Source organism: Pantherophis guttatus, chromosome 2 (genome assembly GCF_059756535.1).
Source record: "Pantherophis guttatus breed Tessera chromosome 2, ASM5975653v1, whole genome shotgun sequence".
Taxonomy (NCBI): domain Eukaryota; kingdom Metazoa; phylum Chordata; class Lepidosauria; order Squamata; family Colubridae; genus Pantherophis; species Pantherophis guttatus.
In genome coordinates this window covers 159,755,931-159,771,054 of record NC_142064.1, presented here as the reverse complement: position 1 = coordinate 159,771,054, position 15,124 = coordinate 159,755,931, and the positions used below count along the sequence as shown (strand labels likewise).

At 38.7% G+C, this 15,124-nt stretch overlaps 1 protein-coding gene across 1 annotated transcript in view; it reads left to right on the top strand.

Annotated features, from left to right (window-relative positions):
• Positions 1–15,124, top strand: part of ABCC3 (ATP binding cassette subfamily C member 3) — an 88,296-nt gene that overhangs the window by 58,302 nt on the left and 14,870 nt on the right. The window contains exons 14-22 of the mRNA XM_087887137.1: positions 940–1,027; positions 3,211–3,277; positions 6,468–6,594; positions 6,692–6,868; positions 9,305–9,472; positions 11,022–11,205; positions 12,806–12,911; positions 13,020–13,164; positions 14,562–14,769. Of these exons, the coding sequence (XP_087743263.1) occupies positions 940–1,027; positions 3,211–3,277; positions 6,468–6,594; positions 6,692–6,868; positions 9,305–9,472; positions 11,022–11,205; positions 12,806–12,911; positions 13,020–13,164; positions 14,562–14,769 (1,270 nt within the window). The remainder of the gene's footprint in view (positions 1–939; positions 1,028–3,210; positions 3,278–6,467; positions 6,595–6,691; positions 6,869–9,304; positions 9,473–11,021; positions 11,206–12,805; positions 12,912–13,019; positions 13,165–14,561; positions 14,770–15,124) is intronic.

Sequence of the window (15,124 nt, the reverse complement as noted above, 5' to 3'; positions counted from 1 at the left end):
GACCTTTACATCCATGGCCCCGATGTTTTAAACTTCCTCAGAATATCTCACTTTCTCTTTTGGTAGGTTGGTATTGCAGTATAATTGTGGGAAACTTGGAAATCTATGGGGAAACTGGTGTGGAAGGTTATTATTCTTGATGTTCATCATTTGTGGAGAAATATGGAGAAATTTATGTATTCTATATTTCATTGTCTTTTAGCCAGCTAATATTTAATGGGAAGTTGAAAGCAAATGTTAATACACAAATGTAAAATAGGGATAAAGAATTCAATTTTACACCAACAGCCTAGTAGTAAGATAATTCGTTCCTCTGCTTCCTTTGTTTGTGCTTTATTCCCTTTTCTAATCTCAATTATGTTCACTTGTGTTGTTGCAATTCTAGCTGAAAGGGAAAAGGACTGTGGGAGGGATCCAAACTCTGATGGACAAATTTGTAAACTGTTATAAAATCAGCAAATTGTTATAAAACATACATCGAACTCCTGCCAAATGAATCTGCCACTGTAGTGTGTCTCCTTTAGCTTGGATCTAGTCTGGATCATACGCAGATATATTCTGCTGAATTGAGATAAATTATAACAAACATTGCAGCAGCAAATTTCACATGTTAAATTTATAATCTGCCCATCTCTCCAATTTTTTTAAATATATTTATATACCTCCAAATGTATTAAGTTGCTTTTCTCTCCAATTCCCTCCTCAATTTTGATGGTGGCTGGTTCAGAGTCTTCCAGTAAGTCATCCCATGAACTTCCATGGCTGATGTTGGCCTTGAATGTGGGTCTCCCCAGGTTTAGTCTAAGATTTTCAACAACCTAACAGTTTGAGACATAGACTAAGAACTGTTGTGACCATGAGCTACTGTTTCCCCTTGGGAGGATTCTCAGAATATCCCATCTCATATTAAACCAATCAGTTTTCCCATGTATTCCCCAGACAAATGTTTCACTACAAAGGATTCAACACTTCTTGTCACATGATGAACTTGATCCAAACTGTGTGGAAACCAAGTCAATTACTCCAGGTAACACTCTACTTTGATTGATATAGAAGCATGGAAGGTGAAATTGGGTTTGTTTACATGGGAGGAGCGAGGGCTAGTTTGTAACTTCTACACAGAGAACCCTTACCACAAATTGACAGGTGCTTTAGGATTGCAATTCCCATAATTTGCAAGCAATTCTGGCATGGGAATTCTCATCCTATCCCAAGAGTACCAGGTTGAGGAGGCTTTCATAAATGCTTTTCTGATAAAATGTGCAGAGTTTCTAAGATATGCTTCATAAGTGCATGGAAAGGTTGCAGCACCTAGTGAGAATTCATGTTAGTTCATCTATCATATTCTCAATAGAATCTGCAGTCTGCACACACATATATTTTTAGTGAAATCAGTTGACATTTTCAGCTTTAAAAAGAGAACACTGCTCCTTGGGCAGTTTAAAAATATAATTAGATAAATTCACAGTTTAGGCTTTGTGCATAGATGCTTCTCACTTTGAGATATGGTAATGTATAAAATAGATAATCTGGTTCATTTTGCTTGCCAAATGATATCTTTAAACTTTTACACATTCCTTTTGTAAACTGCAAAACTGATTATATCACCTAAGTTATTTCTAATAGAATAAGAATAAATATTCTTAATTAATAATTATTCAGAATAAGGATTATTCTTATTCTGAATAATTATTAATTAAGAATAATTATTCTGCAATCTTTTCTCATATGACATATGGATTTCTATACTAACTAATCGTATTGTTGAATAGTTTATATGTGTGAAGTTAATATGGAACTTAACAACAGTATTTTTTTATGTGTCTGAAATCTTAATTGATTCATCTCTATTGCACTTTGATATCACAAGCCATAATTTTGTGTGACAGGAAGGATGTCTTCTGGGCTCATTATTCACTCCCTCCTCCTCCATTTCTGCTGGTAGAAGTAGATGAGATTTTGGTTTGTGTGAATGTAATCATAGTTTAAAGCTGATTTGTTTCAAACAAACTATAGTTCAGATTAATCACTTTTTCCCAGTCTTGGATGAGATGACAAACCCAGAGATTAATAAAAATGAGGTTTCTGGGAGAGAGGGTAGAAAGCTGGGAGTAAATTGAGGGCTGAGGAAATCCAAGGGCATTTGATAAACCTTGGCTTTGCTGTGATATCCAAACACAGACTGAAAGACAAGTGGTGGCTGTCCCAGGTTCTTTTCTGACCAGGGTGTTTTTAATTTGAAGGATTGAAAAAGAAGCCAAAATGAGAAAGAAGGTTTCAAGTGGCTCACTGGATTGCTTGTAGCTCTATGGAAAAGCCTCCAGGCCCAATTAGATGTGCAGGCAGATTCTAGGTTGCTTCCCTTTTGTGATATCTAGCTTCCATGGCGTGTGTCTGAATAAAAGAAGCAGAAGTGAATAAAGGCTTGCTGTATTGCGTGCAGCTCCACAGACGAAGCCTGCATCTTTCCCTCTGTTCAACTTGAAAGCTTGTCAGAGTTTCCACTGATGCCTTGCCACCCTGATGACTCTTCCTTAGTCTTCATTTTTGAGAGACTTTTCCACTTGCAGGAAAAGGAAAGGTGATGGGAAGTATTGAGCATAGTCTCTAGGAAGCAACTATAACTGGCTGATAAACAAGCCTGAGTTTTAGTCATTGCTAGTGGATAAATATTTAAGCTAAGGTTGCTTATTATAAAAGTATTTATCCGTATCTCATAAACAGTGTGGCTTCAGAGAGCAACTTGGAAGATGTTACAGAAGCTTCTGACATTCTATAACATTTTAGAGAATGACCCTCAACTTTCCAAAATCTGCTTTCTGTTGATCTGACCCCAGCATCATGACTTGTGATTACTCATGTAACAAGACATTGCTTAAAGAATTGGGGGAAATAAGAGTAAACTTTTCATGATAGTTCCTCAAACCTCTTTAGCAAACTCATCCAATCAGTCTACTATTTCTTTGTCATTAAACATCTATACTCTTTCCAGTATAATTCCGTGCATGTCTATTCTGAAATAAATCATACTGCCTTCAACCAGGATGCATGCATAGGACTCTTCCCAAATGTTGCTCTCCAAATGTTGCTGGACTTGCTGGCTTTGGGTGAAGTTACATTTCAACACACTTGGAGGGCTCCATATTGAGAAAAGTTGATGGATAGAATTGCAGCTTCATTTTGGTCTTTTATGTTTTGTTGTGTTTATAGGATATGCAGTTACCATAAGGCAAGGAACATTCAGCTGGGCAAAGGAACTTGACCCAGCTCTGAAGGAGTAAGGAAACTTTTTTCAATTATATTTGTTGACATTTTCTGGCATCTTATGTCTCTGGGAGTGAGCAGCTTTTGCAGTTTTTAAATGTTATTTGAAAGCCCACCCCCTCCCAATTTATATTTTTTTATTTGGAACTGATGGCTTATGTAAGTGAAAATCAGTCCTTTCAAATTTTGCAGAGTTTCTACTGTTTTTCAATCTCAACTAATTCTTGAATGATTACTGAGGTAAGAGCAAGATCTTTAAATGTCACTAAACAGCTTGCTATTTTCCTTGCACAACGTGTGACATAATTCTCAGTGAACTACTACAGTTGGGATTTTGCAAAATGGAAATGTCTTGAAGGCTGTTGCTGTGCCTTCTCCCATTGCTTATTAAGAGAATGCAGACTTTACAATGTTGGCTTTACCATTTCAGTAGATTATCTCAGGCCAGAATGGATTCTGCAGTTTTACATCTCTTTCATAAATGGCACAGTGGTTTTGTATATTCATCAGCTGTGTAGAACAATTCTAGATGCTCACTGTGAACAACAGTAATATTAGGAGCCAATCTGCAACTTACTTCTTCAGTTCAATCCCATGCCTTGATGGATGGCAATCCTTAAGTAGCAAACTGCTATCAGTTCTTAAGGCGTTCTTGCTCAATTCATATCTAGGATCAAACCGACTTATCTTCATGGGGCAGTCAGAAGATTCAGGCATGTACATTCTTTACAAAGCCCTTATACGCTCAGAGATCTGTTTCATGTATTAATTCTGACTCTGTAGGCATCAACAAATATACGCAATCCACTAAAGAGATTTTACTTCTGACAAAAGCTGCATGCATACAATATATTACAATAAAGCAGCTGCAAATAAACTAAACAAATCCAGCTCTGCTAAGCTTTTCTTCTAACATGAACAAAATTGTGAAAGCAAAGGCATGAGGATAAATGATTAGCAGTGCTTTTTCCCCCCAAAAAATCATTCTATGAGTTACCTTTCTATCCTCATTCTCAGGCTCTTTCACTTCTTCATTCTATCAAGCTTTTTTTTTTTTGAGGGGGGGGTTCCCATCAATGTAAATTCACTTATTTTTATGGCACTCTGTAACTTCAGAGATCTTCTTTTCACTCTGTTGTAAGCAGCTTCCACAACCTATACCTTATATCTACTTATTCATCTGGCTTTTAATACCTTTTCGCGCCAAATTTGTCCTTTTCTTCCTGCAGTCATTCTACATTTACTCTTACTTATTTTATTCCTCTTTCTTCCATATTCCATTTTCCTCAGTATCCACTCTTGACCAAAAAATGGTCTCTCCCAAAGTCATAGCCTCTCGTTACATTGCTTGCCAGTAGCTTCCAGGTACAATTCAAGATGAAAGATCATAAAGACCTTCATGACACAGAGCCTAGTTATTTGATAGGCCACCATGTCCAGTACTTTCTGCCAGTCTAGTAAGATTAGGCAGTGTGGATACATTCCATGTCCCTTCCATTAAATAATTCTTATCTATCAGAATCTAGGAATCTACCTTCTCTGTCATAATGTCTATTATCTGAACCATTTCTCCACAGAGCTCTATAGGATTCCCATTCTAATGAAATTCCAAACATCACTGAAAACCTGGCTGTTCTCGTAGGCCTGGGGAAAAAATGATTGTTGTCCCCTTGTCAATTTTTCTTTGGTGCGCTGCATTTGTTTTTCTGGACATGCATGATCTTTATTGTATTGTTCTTTGATTTTTAAAGTATCGGCCATCTAGAACAAGGGTCTCCAACCTTTAAGACTTGTGGACTTCAACACCCAGAGTTCCTCAGCCAGCTTTGCTTTGGGAGTTCTGGGAGTTGAAGTCCACAAGTCTTAAAATTGCCAAGGTTGGAGACCCCTGATCTAGAACAAGGGTCCCCAACCACTGGGCTGTGACCAACTTCTGGGTTGTGGCCTATTTGCAACCGGGCTATGTGAACGGTGGGTCAACGTACATGCACCAGCCCATCACTCATGTGGCCCAGTTCCCCTCTGCCCCCCAGCTGGGCGCCACACTACAAAGGCTGGGACCGCTGGTCTAGAATCGTCTGGAATCAATTGTTCTTTTAGATTGAGTATATATAAACAGAGATTCTTAAATCATATATTCAAATCATATAATTTTAAGGAAGTAATTGTTACCATTCCAATTTGTTTGAATTCCGGGAGGCCGATCCAACTGCCAATCAGCTGCTTGTGCTAAATCAGGCTGTGCTGAAGCTGACCAGGCTGTTTGCTCTTTGCTGCAAGCAATTTGCTGGGAGGGAGAGGCAGATTTTTTTTTTCTTGTTTTCAAAGGGTGGCTGAGAATCTCTACAGACTTTTAGCTATATAATTTGGGATGAACACCCTTGGAATGGTGTGGGAGTAGGAATGGATTTCCAGAGGACCAATCTCCAAAGGGCCAATTACTTTCTTGTATTCAAGTCAAATCTCCTTCATTCAGACCTATTTCTTCCTTCCCCTTCTTTAATTTCACAGAGGTACAAATATCTGTTTTTATCTTTTTCCCTTCATTTCTTAATTCGTACTCTGTCGTCTGCTTCCTTTACATTTTAAGTCACAAACTTCCATATATCGTGGCTGTCAACAGTTAGCTTGCATGCAAATTTCAAAAATCAACCCCATTCTGTTTAGCATGACCTTAAGAGTGAATGCTGAGAGAGAAAACAGCTGGTTGTATTTGTATTTTCTGTCCCTTAATTTCTTAAGGTGGCGCTTGAGTTCATGATGACATCAAAATATCTTTCGTGCCTTCCTCTTCTGTAGTCATTAATTCTACAGCTCGTGTTCTTCATTCTTTCTCAGATTACTGAAACATGAATGAGGTCAAAGTTGATTAAATAAAGGCTCCTGTTAGATAGAATTTTGCACTGTACTTTCACATAAAGGAAAAAAAGGCAGGCCTGCTAGGTATTTTTATTATGACGGATTCCAGAAAACATGTCTTGGTCTGTTTCAACAACAGCAGTCCATTTTCACTTTCAAGCTCTGACAAATTAAGCTGTAATCCATTCAAGCGGATGTCACAAAATATCAGTTAGCCTTTAAGAATCCTTCTTTGTTGTTTGTTGAGTTCTTTGTTGATTTTGTTCTATTATTCTTACACTTTAAATCAGTTCTACTTCTGAGCAAATGATCTCTCTTGGTTTTGCCTTTGTCCTCTCCTCCAGTATAAATTGGCTAGTCCCCAGTGGTTCTTTGGTAGCCATAGTGGGGCAAGTTGGCTGCGGAAAGTCTTCCTTGGTGTCAGCTCTTCTTGGCGAAATGGAGAAACTCAGTGGAGATGTGGCTGTGAAGGTTGGTTTTCAGCAGTCTGAAAAATATTCTGACTATCTGAATGTTTGAAATATCTGTGTAGCTTCTAATCAGATCTGTCTTATATTACTGCTTTTAGGGTTCGATTGCTTATGTACCCCAGCTACCTTGGATCCAGAATGCTACTTTGAAAGATAATATTTTGTTTGGCCACCCTCTTAACGAGCTGAAATATCAGGCTGTGTTAGAGGCATGTGCCTTGAAACAAGATCTTGAGATGCTTCCTGGAGGAGATCAAACAGAAATAGGTGAGAAGGTAAGACCTTTAGCAAGACATGCAATAGTTGCCTCTCTGACTCCTCTCCGCTATCAACACAGCAAGGCTTTTGGGGTGAATACAGTTTGACCATGCCAGGGACACTCCCAAAAATGTCCATCCGATTATTCATGCCATTCATGAAATAAATAATTTGGGGGTGAGCATGGCCATCAGTACTCTCTTCTCAAAATACAAATGGGTCAGACAAAAAGCAAAGCAAAGATGGAGACTCTGTTCCAGAACCTAAATCAAACATTGGTGAATCCTAGTTTCTGTCACTAAACCTTTTGCATAATGAGATTCGGAAGCCAATAATGTGATCCAGAAAGAAGTACAGGTCAGGTGTCAAATCTAAGTCAAATTAAGTAATTTCATCCATAAAACATAACACTTACCCATTTCCCAGGAGTTAAGGATAAATAAGATTAGATAGAATAAGGACAATCAACTCTTTATGTACAGTGAGAATGAAAGAAAGCTATATATTTTCTCCTCGCTTAGCAACTGCAATTCACTCCAACAAAATGGTTACTAACCAAACCATGTATCTGAGAGAGAGAGAGAGAGAGAGAGAGAGAGAGGGAGGGAGGGAGGAGTTGATGCCATCTAATTTAGATAAAATTCGCTCATGCAGCAACACCAGCCTCATTGTAGTGTGCATTGTTATGTAGGTGCAGAAATTTGGTCTTAAGTACATGAATTGATTGAAAAAATGTTTTTTTTTACTACTGCTTACTACTGCTTCTTACCATCGTATTTGCAAATGGTCACTTAATAAAGCAATCCGCTAAATGAGGAGTGGCTGTAATGAGGTTGAGTTTTTATATTTATTTATTCTGCAAATTTAATATAGCTAGGGAAGAAAGCACAGTGGGGGGAAAAGCAACGTGATGGAGCATGCCAGGCTCTGAAAGTATGCTAAGCAGAGGACTAATTAGGGTAGAAATGAGGTGTGTATATAAAGTCAGAGTTGAGGAAAAGATAAGAGAATGAAGGAGAAGAGCAAATGGGAAGCAGTGACATTTGAATAATGTTGTGGATTTAAAGCTTTCCACTCATCATTTTGAAAAAGATTGTGGGATTTTCCAAACAATTACCTTTTATTTAAATTCAAATTACTAAAGCAGTACATGCATGTATGAATGGTTGATTGATCGATTCAGAGGAAGACTCATAGTATTTTCTTATTACCAGTCTAAAAAGATAAGAAAGGTCCTGAAAATGGAACAGTGATCCCAATTCCTCAGCATTTTTTAAGCTCTTTAACTTTTGCCAGAGAAGAAGAACCCCTGAGGCTTGATTAGAACAAGGATTTACCTAGTCCAGGATCCATTTTCCACACTACTTTTCCGATGCCTTGGAGAAGCCAGAAGTACAACATGTATTCAGCAAGTCTCTCCTGGGCACATTAATTAAATGTTGATCTAAGGCAGTACAGGGACCATCATTTAGTTTATGTATTTATAGCAGGTTGTTGGGAAATATATAAAATTTCCAATTATAAAATTTCAGTAGAGCAATAAAGAGTGTTATAGCTTTCCCTTCCACAAATTTGTCTAATCCTTGAAAATCAATTCAAGTTGATTCCTTTGAAAGTTATTCAAGTTGATATAGGCAGTACTAGAGATCTTAGATAATTTCCATCATGCAACATCAGTGGATTAATTTAGGGATAAACAGAGGGGGGGGATTCTAGCTTCATAACTTTCCAGCTGCATTATGGTGATCTATTTTCCTGCAATTCAGCCTTTCCTCAGCCAGCTCCTAATCACATTGGTTGCCCTTTTCTGCACTTTTTCAAGTCTCCTTTTTGAAATGCATCATCCAGAGGTGTCGCCCCCTTAGAAAGAAGGAGTCCTTTATCGTGGCCATTTTCCCATTGTCCTGCCAGCCCCAAGACCATATGAATTTGGGGGTTTTTTGTCTTGTAACCAGTGACCTCTATAACTCCCATTAGCCAACTAGCAGAAAGATTACTGTATATGTCAAGGCTGAAGCTGCATATCAATCTAGGTGTAATGAATTGACAGCAACAATGGAATAGACTCCCTCAAGAAATATTTGGCTCTTTTTTTCTGTCAGGATATACAGTAAGCAGAAGTTGGATGGGCATCTCACAGAGATGATATGATAGTGGATTCCTACAATGAGCAGAAGGGCGAACTAGGACGGTGATCTAGAACCCTTCCAGACCTTCCCTTTCATAATCCTTTGAATCAATTGGACACTATCTTTGGGAGCATGCAGCCAATAGGGCACCAAAGATTCCTGTCTTTCCACCAGGTCACAGGAATCTGAATTGTACCTTAGCTTTCCAATGTTTGAGCTCTCCCTGCAGATATGGTGGGTTTTGGTAGAACTGGCACCGTTGCCTGTTGCATTTGAAAGGTATGATACATTTTTTTTCTCTTTTCTCCTCTTTTCACCACACAGGGCATCAATCTTTCAGGGGGCCAGCGGCAACGAGTGAGCCTTGCCCGTGCTGTGTTCAGCAACACTGATGTTTATTTGTTAGATGATCCTCTTTCAGCAGTAGATTCTCATGTGGCAAAACACATCTTTGACAATGTTATTGGACCAGAAGGAGCACTTAAAGGAAAGGTGAGCCCAAAGAGATCTAAAATCTGCATATTTATAGGCACATATCCCTTTTGAAAGAGAGATTCTCATTGCTAGTCCTAAAATTTATGATTTTTATTTTTTTAAAAATGTCTAATAAGTCAGACTTTCTCAGTGTGTTGCCTACCTGATCCAATGGACTACAATGATGCCAGTCGAGGGATGGCTGTTCTTGGTACAGCTATAAACTGTGCAATACGATGGAATTTGTAGTCCATTACTGCTCATCCATTCCATCCTAGAATTCCAAACCTGTTTTTCTTGAATCATTCAATCATTTGATATACATCATACTTTTTTTCTTAAAGTTCAAGGTGGCATAGTCCCTCCTCCTATTTTACACTCAGAACAACAACCTTTTGAACCTGGACTAGAAGATAGTGGCTGGCTCAAAGTCACCCAATGAACTTCTATGGTTGAAGATCGATTTGACCCTGGATTTCCTACCTCCTGGCCCAAGGCTCTAATCTTTACATTACACTACTCCTCAGTTACTGTTGGTTGACCTTTGATATTTTTCTGGTAGATTTTCCCACTATGTTTAATCATCTTTGGGCAGGAAGCAGAAAACCACACCCTTCCAGATATTGCTGAATCACCACTCCTATCATTCTTCACCGATCCATCACGTTGGCTGGGATTGCTGCAGATTGTCATTGAGCACCATCTGGAGGGCTGCAAATTCCCTACACCTGTCTTGAAATATGATTTTTCCTTTCAATGTTATCTTGATTGCGTCTAGACATCATCTGCTGTGTACAGAAAATCATCCAAAATACATGTGATGTTTTCTTTGCTTAGGATTCTTTTCTTTCACCTTTAATAAATATTTTATTTAAAATAACAGCATTTCACAAAAGAAAACAACATATTCTTCTTCTGTACTGATAATCCTCAACATACAACTGTTCAAAGTTACAACGGCATTGAAAAAAGAGACTTATAATGGTTTTTCACAGTTATGATCATTGCAGCATCCCTATAGTCCCATGTTCAAAATTCAGGTGCTTGGCAATTGTTCTTATTTATGATGGCTGCTCCCTCCTGGAGTTATGTGATCAGCGTTAGGGACCTTTTGACAAGCAAAATCAATGGGGAAGCCAGATTCACTAAAAAACCAAGTTATTAACAATTGCAATAATTCATTTAGCAACTGTGGCAAGAAGAGTCGTAAAATGGGGCAAAACTCACTTAACAAATGTCTTACTTGGCAATATAAATTTTGGGCTCATTTGTGGTCATAAGTCAAGGACTACCTGTATCTTCTCTCTCTGGTTACTGTCTGATCAGTTCTAAATGATGTTTGAAAGTCAGATTGACAAGATGCCTATGCCATTGTTTGTTGTGAGGCCAGCTGGTAATATGTGAGGTGTTTTTCACGTCTTGAAGTTTGCAGTAGTGTTCATTTCATAAGATGTTATCAAGCTTGTCTTAATTGTAATTTTTAAAATTAAATATAATATGTATTTTTAAGAATGTTTTAATTTTAGCAAGACAGCACTCCTGACCTCTGTACTATTTCTATTTTCAGACTCGAATTTTGGTGACCCATGGCATTCATTTTTTGCCTCAGGTGGACTACATCATAGTTGTTGTGGATGGTAGAATCTCTGAAATGGGATCCTATCAAGAGCTTTTGCAACAAAATGGGTCTTTTGCAGAGTTCCTCCACAATTATGCACCTGATGAAGATATAGAAGAAGATGAGCCAACAAGTGATAACACTTTTATTGTTGCTGTTTTAGTTGTTTTTCTTCTGACATGCTCAGTCTATTAGATTATGCAGGAATTTCTCTCCCTCCCTCCCTCTCTCTTTCTCTCTCTCCCCCTCCCTCCCTCCCTCCCTCTCTCTCCCTCCCTCCCTCCCCCCCCCTCTCTCTCTCTTTGAAAAACATCAGAATGTGCACTGACAAAGAGACGGTATCACAACTACCTAACACAGTGGTTCTCAACCTGTGGGTCGGGACCCCTTTGGGGGTCAAACGAACCCTTTCACAGGGGTCGCCTAAGACCATCGGAAAACACATATTTTCAATGGTTTTAGGAATAATTTTATTGTTGGGGGTCACCACAATATGAGGAACTGTATTAAAGGGTCGCAGCATTAGGAAGGTTGAGAACCACTGACCTAACATTTCATATATGTGTAAAACTGAGTAGGCCTAAACACTTGCATATTGATCTAAACAATTTCATCAATTTATCAATTTTTAAAATAAATAAGATAAAAATAGAAACTTATGGAGATTCTCAGTCATCCAGGTCATGGTTGTCCCAAAGGTTCTTTTTCCAGAGGCAACTGGACTTTCTGGGGTTTTTTTCTTTGAAGACGTTTTACTTCTCATCCGAGAAGCTTCTTCAGTTCTGAAGAATCATGTAAGATTCAATCAGAGTTGAAGAAGCTTCTTGGATGAGAAGCAAAACATCTTCAAAGAAAAAAACCCAGAAAGTCCAGTTGCCTCTGGAAAAAGCACCTTTGGGATAAAGATAGGAAGTTTCAGTTTTTCCATTAGATATATTCCACTCTGTTTTTCCACTTCTTTTTCTTATCTCTTCCACCATCACTACCACCTCAAAAATTAGAAAAGGACACAGTACAATAAGAAACTCCCAGAAATAATTGTTCTATAGTGCAGCCAAAGATCTCAATGTTTGTGGTTTCTTGCTTTCGTTTAGTGTAGGCTCACTCAAATGTGGCAGAGCCAGTATCTCAAACCCCCCCCCCCAATATACTTGGTGATGAAACTGGAATGCTGTGTTAAAAATCCAAATACATTAAAATCCTTTGTGCAATCATACAGGTAGTCCTCAATTTACAGCAGTTCATTTAGTGATCGTTTGAAGTTACAGGGGCACTGAAAACAGTGACTTATGACTGTTTTTCATATTTACGACCATTGCAGCATCCCCATGGTCACATGATCAAAATTCAGACACTTGGCAACTGGCATGTATTGATGACAGTTGCAGATTTCTGGAATTATGTGATCCGCTTTTGTGACCTTCTGACAAGAAAAGTCAATGGGGAAGCCAGATTCACTTAACAGCCATGTTACTAACTTAACAACTGCAGTGTTTCACTTAACAACTGTGGCAAGAAAGGTTGTAAAATGAGGCAAAACTCATCAACATTAACAACTCTTTCACTTAGCAACATAAATTTTGTGCTCCAATATGGTCCTAAGTCAAGGACTACCTGTAGCTGAGTTTCATTATTGCTCCTTATTCTTTGTGACTTAGAAAGCGCTAAACTCAGACTTTCTAGAAGATATTCTTTTAGAAAACCCAAATAATTAAATATTTGTGTCTCTGTAGTAATGGAGGATGAAGAGGTTCTGCTTGCTGAAGATACTCTCAGCAACCACACAGATCTGGCAGATAATGAACCAGTCACAAATGAAGTCCGCAAACAGTTCCTAAGGTAAACCTGGAAGTGCTTTTTATGTGACTAGGCTGACCATTGAAATCAAGCGTGTGTACGTCGTAGTAACGGATCTTTCTGTTCTTTTTTCTGGGGAAAAAAAATCAGGCAACTCAGTATAATATCTTCAGATGGTGAATTATCTAGCAAAAAGTCTACCAAACGAAAGTTGTGTGACAAAAAGTCCATGGAGCCTCCTCTAAAAGGCACTTCTGAGAAACTCATCCAGGCAGAAACTGCTGAAACCGGCACAGTAAGGAACCTTTGCTTAACATTAACTCTTTTTTTGTGGTTGAATTACTGTCTAATTAACTATGTGGGATCTATCCAGAGGTGGGCTTCAGCAGGTTCTGACCAGTTCTGGAGAACCGGTAGAGGAAATTTTGAGTAGTTTGGAGAACCGGTAAATATCACTCTGACTGGCCCCGCCCCCATCTATTCTCTGCCTCCTGAGTCCCAGCTGATCCGGAGGAAATGGGGATTTTACAGTATCCTTCCCCTGGAGTGGAGAGGGAATGAAGATTTTGCAGTATCCTTCCCCTGCCACGCCCACCAAGCCACACCCACAGAACCAATAGTTAAAAAATTTTGAAACCCACCACTGGATCTATCCCAAAAGTGCTTTTTTTCAAGAGGCAACTGGACTTTCTGGTTTTTCTTTGAAGACATTTCACTTCTCATCTAAGAAGCTTCTTTAGAGCTGAAGAAGCTTCTTGAATGAGAAGCGAAACATCTTCAAAGAAAAACCAGAAAGTCCAGTTGGCTCTTGAAAAAAAGCACCTTTGGGACAATCGTGACCTGGATGACTTAAGAATTTCCATAGACGTATGTGGGATCTAGAATATGAGCAGACAAAAGAATAGAGCTATCAGAGAGGTTTAGCAGCTTAGAAGAGGACCTCGAAACCTACGCTTTTAAAGGCATTTCTTGCCCAAATGTTGGGTGGGGGGGGGAGTTTAAATAAACTTTTTTAAGCCTTCTACCACATTGTTTATGTTTTGTTGCCAAGATGATAGAAACTACCACCTCCCTTACTGATTTTCATAATTAGTGTTCAAAGAGATTCTGCAGGCTGTAAAAGTGATCTAGAGATTTTAGATTTATAGGTTGCCCACAGCTGTTTTGTGATGAGAAAAAAGAATAATTCAACTTTTGCAACAGATGGAGAATCAAGGCATGGTTGCAGGTTCTTTAAGCATATCCTGGAAAGTGGATTCATAGCAGAGTTCATGCAGGGATATTCTGAGACAATAGGCTAGAGTCTGCTTTAGCATTATATTGTACTACTGCTGAATTTAAAAAGCTGCTTGGGCCAGCTTGAAAATAGATATACGCTGCAGTGTTTGTCTTTGTTCTTGATATGGAACCTAGGTACAGAAAATCTCTTTAATGCATTAATTTGGTAATTTCGTAAATATTATAGAAGCTTACTTTATCTAGATTTGTAACAAATGTATTTTCCTGACCAAATCTTTGATTCACTTCTACTCAGGAATTTCCTTTGTTTCAGCTATGGGTTTTTTTCTCAAAATAATCTGCATGTAAAGTATTCTAGTTTCCAATTTTCCAAATCTTCTTGTGAGTTCCTATTATTAGTTTAACGATTTTGCATCTACAGTATGTAAATATTTATTTTCCATCAATTTACAGGTCAAATTTACTGTTTTCTGGCAATACATGAAGGCTGTTGGTCCTCTTATATCTTTGTTGATATGTTTGCTGTATTCCTGTCAAAACGGTGCTGCAGTTGGGGCCAATGTATGGCTCAGTGTGTGGACCAATGATCAAGTGATAAATGGGACTCAACAGAAAGTGAAAATGCGAATTGGAGTCTATGCTGCCCTGGGTATCTTGCAAGGTAATTGTATTATGTGTTTCTGCCCATCTATACAGGGCAATTACTCAAATTCCTGGTTAAGAGCAGGGGTGAAATGCTCCCGGTTCGGACCGGCTCGGGCGAGTAGGTAGCGATAACGGCGGGCAGTTCGGAGAACTGGTAGCAAAAATCCCTGCCCCCGCCCCCCATGCCCAGCTGAGCCCCGCGATCATCAGAGCCTTTTCTTTTAAATGCCTCTGACGATCCAAGCTCTGACGATCCCAGCTGAGTTGCCTGCCAATCAGGCAACTCAGCTGGGATTGTCAGAGCCTTTTGAAGGGTTCTTTTTACATGGTTTTACATGTAAAAAATGGTTTTAAAAGTAAAAAAAAAAAAA